Source organism: Austrofundulus limnaeus, unplaced genomic scaffold (assembly GCF_001266775.1).
Source record: "Austrofundulus limnaeus strain Quisiro unplaced genomic scaffold, Austrofundulus_limnaeus-1.0 Scaffold43, whole genome shotgun sequence".
NCBI lineage: Eukaryota > Metazoa > Chordata > Actinopteri > Cyprinodontiformes > Rivulidae > Austrofundulus > Austrofundulus limnaeus.
The window spans coordinates 1,143,136-1,151,718 of NW_013952445.1; the positions used below are offsets into that span (position 1 = coordinate 1,143,136).

Consider the following 8,583-nt stretch of genomic DNA (forward strand, 5'->3'; position numbering starts at 1 on the left):
CTCCAGGCCAAAGCCCAACAGGTCCAGAGGCCCCGAGTCCCAGCAGGGCCAGGCCGGCACACAGCCCAGCGCCCAGCCCCAGACCCCGGGAACCCCCAGCATGCCGGCGGCCAACCGCACACCCCACCGGGGGGCCGAGTAGCAGCGGGCCCCCAGATAAACCAGCAGGAGGGGCAGCCCAGACCMCAGCCTGACAAATATCCAAACATAYACAATCACACCATCCCACCCTCATCCTCACCCCCACTCAATCAAAGACATACAAGGATGCCACATTCCACTCATACCCCCAATACACACTCTATACCCCCCAGGTCCAGGACATGCACCCACCCCCTATTGGAGGCCGCACACACCCGAACCAGGAGGTAGACCCAATCATTCTGAGGTGAAGAGGAGCAGATAGCCAAGGCCCGGCCCGGGCCGCACCAGGACGCCCGGCCAGGCCCCCGCCGCAAAGAAGCCACACCCATGACCACCCCACCACACCGCCAATGACCAAGTGCACCMCCCCAGCCACTAACATTAACAATCTTCCTCTGTAGCAAAATTATTTTCTCTGCCCTCACATAAAGATTTTGTCAATATTAGGTCTACATATTAAGTACAGAATATTCCATCTTTTAGGACACTAGTATTTTTGTCTGGTCTTGTCTCAGTCTTGCCCTCCTTTGGTCTTTGTCTTGATCTTGGTCCAGACCCTAAAAGTCTTGGTCTTGTCATTGTCTTGAGATACTGTGGTCTTGGTCTTGACTTGGTCTCAGGTTAGATGGTTTTGACTACAACACTACAATTTTCTTTTAACTTTGCGTTTCAGACATGATGGGTAAATTTTAATTTTTGCTTACTTACATAATGTACGACGGAGTGTTAGGGCCACACGACGAGATGTATTTTTTTAAATTACAAGAATAAAGTCATAATATTACGACATAAAAGTCGTATAAAAATAAAGTCGTAATATTACGAGATTAAAGTCGTAATATTACGAGATTAAAGTCGTAATATTACGAGATTAAAGTCGTAATATTACGAGATTAAAGTCGTATTATTACGAGAAAAAGTCATAATATTGTCTTTACACAAAAAAGTATGCAGTTACCACTGCATTAAAATGAAGATTGTTGAGCAACTTGTCAAGTTGTTCTTTAGTATTGTTATAAATTAAAAGTTAATCTTTTAGCACATTAGCATCAAATTATCAGTAGCAGGACTTGGAAATTGTGCAAATGACTGTAAACTGAAGCTGTAATGTAATTGACGGATTTAGTCGTCACGTAGCTAATTTAGATGAAAGCATACTGTATATTAATCTAACAGTGACCCAAGTCATCATACTTTATAAACACAGACATGGCTGTATACAGCAGGTGTGAGGAAAATAAGGAGGAAATGAAGAACGGGAAATAGACACGTCATGATTATGACTTTTTTCCCCTTGTAATATTATGAATTTAATCTCGTAATATTATGACTTTAATGTCATAATATTATGACTTTATTCTCGTAAAATTACAGCTTTAATCTTGAAATAATAATAAAAAAATATCTTGTTGTGTGGGACCCAATACTCAGTCGTAATAATGCATATTTAATGGGTTTTATAATTTTTTTAGGCTCCATAAGTAGTCTGATACAGAAGATGTTATTTAATCTCTTCAGATGCAAAGTAATATTCTGCTTTGTGAATGAGGGATTGTTGCTCTTTAAGTTGTTGCCCTCTGAAGGACAAAGACTAGAGTTTCACTATCATCAGCAGGTGTGTGTGCGTGATCATGCAGTGTAATGGTTTCACCTGCTGTGTTTTGTTTCTGCATGTCTGCTCTCACTGAAGGTTAATATGACAAGAAATTTAAAACCCAAATTTTTATTTTTTTATTTTTCAGGTGAGGCGAGGCCAACGCACTGTTCAGACTGAGACTAAATACATCGAGCTGATGATTGTCAACGATTATGAACTGGTAACTTAATACAGTAAAATAYATTGTTTGTGTGACGTTGGGTTGAAGATTAAAAACTGTCTTGTTTGATAGTTCGGGCAGCTTCGTCGATCAACCTCGCAGACGAAGATTTTTGCCAAATCAGTGGTGAACATGGCAGATTTGGTAAGAATTTGATTTTATTTAAAGCTTAATCTTCAGTACAGTTTTAAGGGCTGAACTTTACCATCTGATTTTTAATTATTTGATTTATTTTTTTGGATGRTTTCTATGTTCCTTTTACTGCTGCKTGGGAAAGTTGTTTTTATTACTTCAAACAATTTGCTGCCTGTTTTGATTTTATTGCTTTTCATCTTTTCGTGACATGTTTGTAAGTGAAAGAAATGTACTGCATCAAAAACGTTAACCTCCATTTCTATTTGTTTAAAGTTACGGACTGTTGCRAAAATTATGACCAAACCAATGGGATTTAAAGCTTTTTTTGTTCTTGAATGTTTAGATTTAAGGGGAAATGAAACAYAAGTATAACTGAAAGAAAATGCAAAAAAGGAGGAATGATGTTTGGTTGAATAGTTTCCCATCATAAACCTGAAAGCACTGTTAGAGATTTGCACATCTTAATTCTTGTCTTGTGTTTATTGTAGCTGATTAGATGTGACTATTCTCTAAATCAGAGGAATGAAGTGGATGTGCTCGAGTCCTCTGCTGCAGCGTAACCATGGAAAAACCCTTAACTGACAGGGGACAAACAGTGTATCTGTTGCTATAGAAACAGGCTGCTGTCCCCTGCTTCATAATGAAAGCTGACGGATAAAACCATCTGAACTGCCTGCGATGATCAAACACATTTTAAATAGTTTTGAGAGAATGCTGATGCAGCAAACGTACTTTGTACCATTTTAATCGTTCAAATGTCAACATTTTAAGCTAATTCAGGATATTCCAGTCGTTGCTTTTGGTTTTTGTGACTGTCATCAACTGAACTTAAGATCCTGTCATGTATTTTGTCATGTTTTGGCCCTCTTCCACAGGAAGACAAAGCTTGTTTTAGATTCCAGTGTCTGACCTAAAGGTACTGCCCCCAGGGGTGTGACCAGGAAGTTAGGTTTTATGTACACACGTATATATGACTTTACGGGGGTGATCACTCATTATTCTTTTAAGAGCAGCCTGAACAGCAGCTGCTGCTGAGAGGGTTTGTTTTGCTTTTCTTATAAGACCCAAGGCCTCAAACTCACAGGCCCTGCCTGGCTGACCGGTTCTGAGCTGGATTTGAAACTGAGTTTTCAATAAAGATTTTTAGAAGATAATCAACTTGTTTTCTGCAAACTTATTCTGACTTCCTATTCTAATTATGTCTTTCTTATAAATTGGTGACACCAACATGATTGGATGATCTTCAATAACCAGATAACACTGCATTTTCATTTTTTATTTCTGCTGAAGAAGCTGAGAGGTCTTTGAGACTGCCGATACCGAGGGCAGACAAACTTTTGAGCTTCCTTCTTGCTTTCTTGCTTTCTTTCTTGCTTTCTTTCTCTCTTTCTCGCTTGCTTGCTTGCTTGCTTTCTTGCTTTCTTTCTTGCTTTCTTGCTTTCGATACCGAGGACAGACAAACTTTTGAGATGCTGTCTGCCTGCCTGCAGTGGTTGGCTTCTGTATGTAGATTTTATGTCCGGATACATCTCAGTAATTCAGGTAGAAAAGTCAAAAAGAAAAAAGTATGTCCTATGGTCCCAGCAAAAACAGAGTAATATAGTACATGCTAAGTGTCAGGAGGACTGTGATCAGTCGTACATTGGGGAAACAAAACAGCCACTGTTCAAAAGAATGAGCCAGCACAGACGAGCTACATCATCAGGTCAGGACTCTGCAGTTTACACTCATCTACAGGCCAGGACTCTGCAGTTTACACTCATCTACAGGCCAGGACTCTGCAGTTTACACTCATCTACAGGCYAGCGGTCACTCTTTCAGGGATGAAGATGTTCTCATCCTTGATAGAGGAACATTGGTTTGAAAGAGGAGTAAAGGAAGCCATTTTTGTGAAGAAAAACCGTCCACCATTAAACATAGGTGGAGGCCTTCGTGTCCATTTGTCCCCCTCCTACAATGCTGTTATTGCAAGTATGACTCCGACCCCTGTGAGCAAAAGGTGTGAATCAGGGCCCCGATGATAGTCAGGTAATGGGGCACATGACCCTCTAAGAACAATAGAGCTAGCTAATCAAGGCACTAACCATGTATCGTTTGGCTAATAGCCCTCTTTTGCATGTGACTTACCTGTTTGTCCATGTGGAGGCAGTGCTTATAAGGCTGAGTTCACCTGAAACTCAGACTGAAGAAGTCTCTTGGAGGAGAGATGAAACGTTGAAACGTTTCACTAAAGAGGAACCCATCCAGAGGACTTATTTTTTTCTTTTTGATATGTAGATTTTGGTTTTTGCTTAATTAGCCCCCTTTTTAATGTGTCCAGATCTACAAGGAGCAGCTCAACACTCGCATCGTCCTGGTAGCGATGGAAACCTGGTCGTCTGAAAACAAGATTGCCGTCGTTGACGATGCCTTGCTCACTCTGCGAGACTTCATGAAGTACAGGAAGGAAAACATCAAGGAGCGCTGCGATGCCGTGCACCTCTTCTCGTAGGTTTTCCCCATTGTCTTAATTCTTCACTTGCTTTTTGTTTTCCTAACCCGCCTTTCTGTTTTTACTTCAGAGGCAGGACGTTCAGGAGCACTCGCAGCGAGGCGGCTTACGTTGGAGGCATCTGCTCACTGACCCGGGGCGGAGGCATCAATGAGGTGATGCTGCAAAACGTTAAGAGATGTGCTTTTGTTTGTAATTATAACTTTCCCTTTTAGCTTTTTAATTTTTGTTTTCTTTATGCACGTGATTACTCAGTTTGGGAGTGTGGGTCCTATGGCCATCACTCTGTGTCAGAGTCTTGGACAAAACATTGGGATGCTTCGGAACAAGGAGCGAACATCTGCAGGTAACACATCACTTCAGCTGAAGTTTTCACCAAAAACAAATGAAACCAAAATTAGGAAAACATTGCATTAAATGACTTTTACTAATTTGATCTTATCAGTCATTTTAAAAGCACCTTTTAGCTTTGCATATTTATTGAAAGAACATATCAGCTTTTCTGCTCTTTGAAGTTGAACTTAAAGAGAAAACTGATTTTTCTTTTTCCATAAAATCTGATGACAAATGTTTTGTCTCTCCCAGGAAGCTGCAGGTGTCCAGATTCATGGCTAGGTTGCATCATGGAGGATACAGGGTATAAACACATTTGCAGTAAACTAATCCATTCTTTTTTTTCTGCTTCTTTTTTGTCTGTGTTTTCTGCTAAATATAAAAATAAATGTATGCCTGTGTGATTGATGTACACATCATCAGTTCACCGTACGTGTACAAACCTCTTGCACCAAACCATCACAATATGAATACATGCACCTTTACACCCTGAATAAATGTTTTCTTTCCAATTAGAATTTTATCAACAAATGTAATCATATTGATTCTGGTATTGTTTAGTTACTACCTGCCCAGGAAGTTCTCCCGCTGCAGCATAGATGAATACCTTCGATTCCTTCAGCAGGGAGGAGGCAGCTGCCTCTTCAACAAACCCACAAAGGTGAGACGGTTCAGACTTCAGTCAAAGCACACCCAGTATTTTACAGAAGTCTCAAATCATTCCTCATTTCTTTATACTTTGCTTCTGAATATTTTTTTCCTTGTAATGTTTTAAAGTAGTTTTGATCAATAGTTTTTCATTCTTTCTGAGGGTCTTTTGAATTTTGTTTCCTTTTCGCTTCAGTGTCTGATTTATTTTCAAAAGAAAGATTTTTAGGTTACTAAAATCTGACTTCTGAGTCATTCAGGCATAAAAATGCTTCAAAGAGTGTGTAAAGAAAAACATTTAAATACCCTCAGAAAGCAAAGAGAACGAATGATCGAGACTGCTTTTTAAATATTACAAGAAGGTTTGGCTGCTTAAAACAAAAAATAGAAAGAAATAAAAGTTGGTTTAACTTACAGTACTGTATGTGGATCTAAAGTTGAAGGAAATGTTGCATGGATTGGCACTGTCTGCTTCTAGGAATATCTAATTTGTTACTCAGTTTTAAGCTCAAAGATTTGACTCAGAACATTTGTTTAAATAGATGAACTATTCATCATAATTATTTTTCCTCTGTAGCTGTTAGACCCTTCAGAGTGTGGTAATGGATATGTGGAGCACGGAGAGGAATGTGACTGTGGATCGCTGGTGGTGAGCATGACTAATTTCATCAAATTATCCTGGCTGGTCCTAAACAGATCAACATGAGACACAAAGTGCTGAATAAATCTGCAACCTCAGTGTTTGTTACACAAAAAAGTAGCACAAAAATCATAGTAACGTTTAAAACAGTTTAATTTAAAAATTCACTCACGGTAAAGTAGGAGTTTGATTATTATTATTATTTTACAATCAAGTAAAAACATAAAAGCGGTGAAATAATATAACAGTAAAAGCAAAATGTCAACTAAAGGCCCTGTCACACTAGAAAACTTATGCCAACTTTTGAAACATTTTTTTTGTCTAAATTGCTAATAATTTGTATATTTAATCAGTTTGTTAGAATTACATTATGAACACACCTTGAACCTTCCAGTTGATTTTTTTAATTCCATCTTCAACGTAGATGTCTTTAAACGTTTCTTAAGTTGGCATAAATTGTCTAAAATGTCGTAGTGTGACGGGGCCTTTAGATTGGCTGTAACTCTGCTGTTTGTCTTCAGCGCTGTTCTCTTCAAACCTCTCTGGTCTTTAAAGGATTGTACTCAAAGTGGAGCCAGCTGCTGTAAAAAGTGTACTCTCACCCACAATGCCATGTGCAGCAACGGGCTCTGCTGCAGGGACTGCAAGGTGAGCTCCGTCAGCTCATCATCTACTCATTTCCACCCTTTCACCCTCTGTTCCACGATTCAGTTGAGCTGCAGCTGTAAACTTGTAAAACAGATTTATTAGCATCATTGTTTTGTTTAGAGACAGTTGCTCAGTTTCAAAATAAAAGCGTGTCTGAAAAATAGTTTTAAGAGTTAGTTTTTCTCCTCTCCTCCTGCTTTCTTAATCTCATTTTTCCTCAGTATGAGCGCAGAGGGGAGACGTGCCGCGACGCTGTGAACGACTGCGACATCCGCGAGACCTGCACAGGAGACTCCAGCCAGGTGATGGAAGAGCTGTTTTCTTTGAGCTTATTAATAAATAAATCTATCAATCTGCAGCTGACTCCAGTGGTTTTCTCTCTTGTAGTGTCCTCACAATGTCCACAAACTGGATGGTTACACGTGTGATGCAGGCCAGGTGAAAGGAAATGTTTCTTCTTAAGACAACAATCCTTCTCAGACCTCTCCCCTCATTGTTTTCTGTTTCCTCCTCAGGGTCGTTGCTATGGAGGTCGCTGCAAGACCAGAGACGGACAGTGCAGGACTCTGTGGGGTCACAGTAAGTTTGGATTGAGCTTTATATTTGGTGCTGCACTGCTCCCTGGTGGTTGTCTGAACACGTGTCTCCCCTATGTTAGTTTTTCATCAATAACACCCAAAAACTTCACCTCACTGACTCTACAAATCTCAACACCATCAAATCTAAATGGAACATCAACTGTTCTCTTTCAATTGCTGAATATCATATAATTAGTTTTATCCAAATTTAGTTATAATTTAAGTTTAAACCAAGTTTGTATTTTTACAAATTCTGTTTGCATCATTTAAATCATCCACTCTCTATCTTTATCCACACAAAAACAATGTAGTATCATCTGCAAATAATATACATTTAAAAAGCCCTGACACATTAACCAAGTCATTCACATATAATATAAATAACTTTGGGCCAAGTACAGAACCCTGTGGAACTCCACATTTGAAATTGCAGTGTTCAAATCTTACATCATTTATTTGTACAAACTGTTTCCTGTTCTTCAGATAACTAGATTACAAATAGATAATTACGAATATAGCCATGAGAGAAATGAATAAATTCATAATACTCCCAGAATAGTCTTAATATTATGAGAACTCATACATAAAAAAACAGTCTTACCACTGTGTTAAAATGAGGGATGTTGAGCATCTTATGAAGTTATTTTTTGGTATCTGTTTTACAAATAAGGAAATACTTAATCCGTTTGGCCAAGCCGGTCATGTCAGATTTTGATTACTGTCAAAGCTTTTGTTTTTCTCATTAAATTGACTTATTTATATTCTTATAGTTTTACGACTTTATCTTGGTAATATTGTGACTTTATTCTCATACAACTTTTTTCTCAAATTATGACTTTTCGTAAAAAAAAATAAAAATCTTAATCTGTCTCTAATACTCCTCGGAATGAGTGGTAATTTTGCCTGATGAGTAAAGTAGTTTTTTTTTTCATCTCAGACTCTGCTGACAGGTTTTGCTATGAGAAGCTGAACTCTGAGGGCACAGACGAAGGAAACTGTGGGCCAGACCCCAGCGGTCAGGGATGGGTGCCGTGCAACAAACAGTGAGTGAATTAATTTCAAATTATTAAATGTTCCAACTAGAATGATCTTCAAAGAGTTTTTAATACTTTTTAATTAATTAATTAATTTATTATTATAATTATTTTT

The 8,583-nt window shown here is 38.7% G+C and overlaps 1 protein-coding gene across 5 annotated transcripts in view; it reads left to right on the forward strand.

Annotated features, from left to right (window-relative positions):
• adam11 (ADAM metallopeptidase domain 11) overlaps positions 1–8,583 on the forward strand; it is a 38,839-nt gene that overhangs the window by 22,727 nt on the left and 7,529 nt on the right. For all 5 annotated transcript variants that reach the window (XM_014007608.1, XM_014007611.1, XM_014007612.1 and 2 more), the window contains exons 9-21: positions 1,887–1,961; positions 2,034–2,105; positions 4,417–4,583; positions 4,658–4,742; positions 4,843–4,933; positions 5,173–5,224; positions 5,482–5,581; positions 6,146–6,217; positions 6,764–6,856; positions 7,078–7,158; positions 7,244–7,294; positions 7,372–7,435; positions 8,372–8,477. In XM_014007608.1, the coding sequence (XP_013863062.1) occupies positions 1,887–1,961; positions 2,034–2,105; positions 4,417–4,583; positions 4,658–4,742; positions 4,843–4,933; positions 5,173–5,224; positions 5,482–5,581; positions 6,146–6,217; positions 6,764–6,856; positions 7,078–7,158; positions 7,244–7,294; positions 7,372–7,435; positions 8,372–8,477 (1,109 nt within the window). The remainder of the gene's footprint in view (positions 1–1,886; positions 1,962–2,033; positions 2,106–4,416; positions 4,584–4,657; positions 4,743–4,842; positions 4,934–5,172; positions 5,225–5,481; positions 5,582–6,145; positions 6,218–6,763; positions 6,857–7,077; positions 7,159–7,243; positions 7,295–7,371; positions 7,436–8,371; positions 8,478–8,583) is intronic.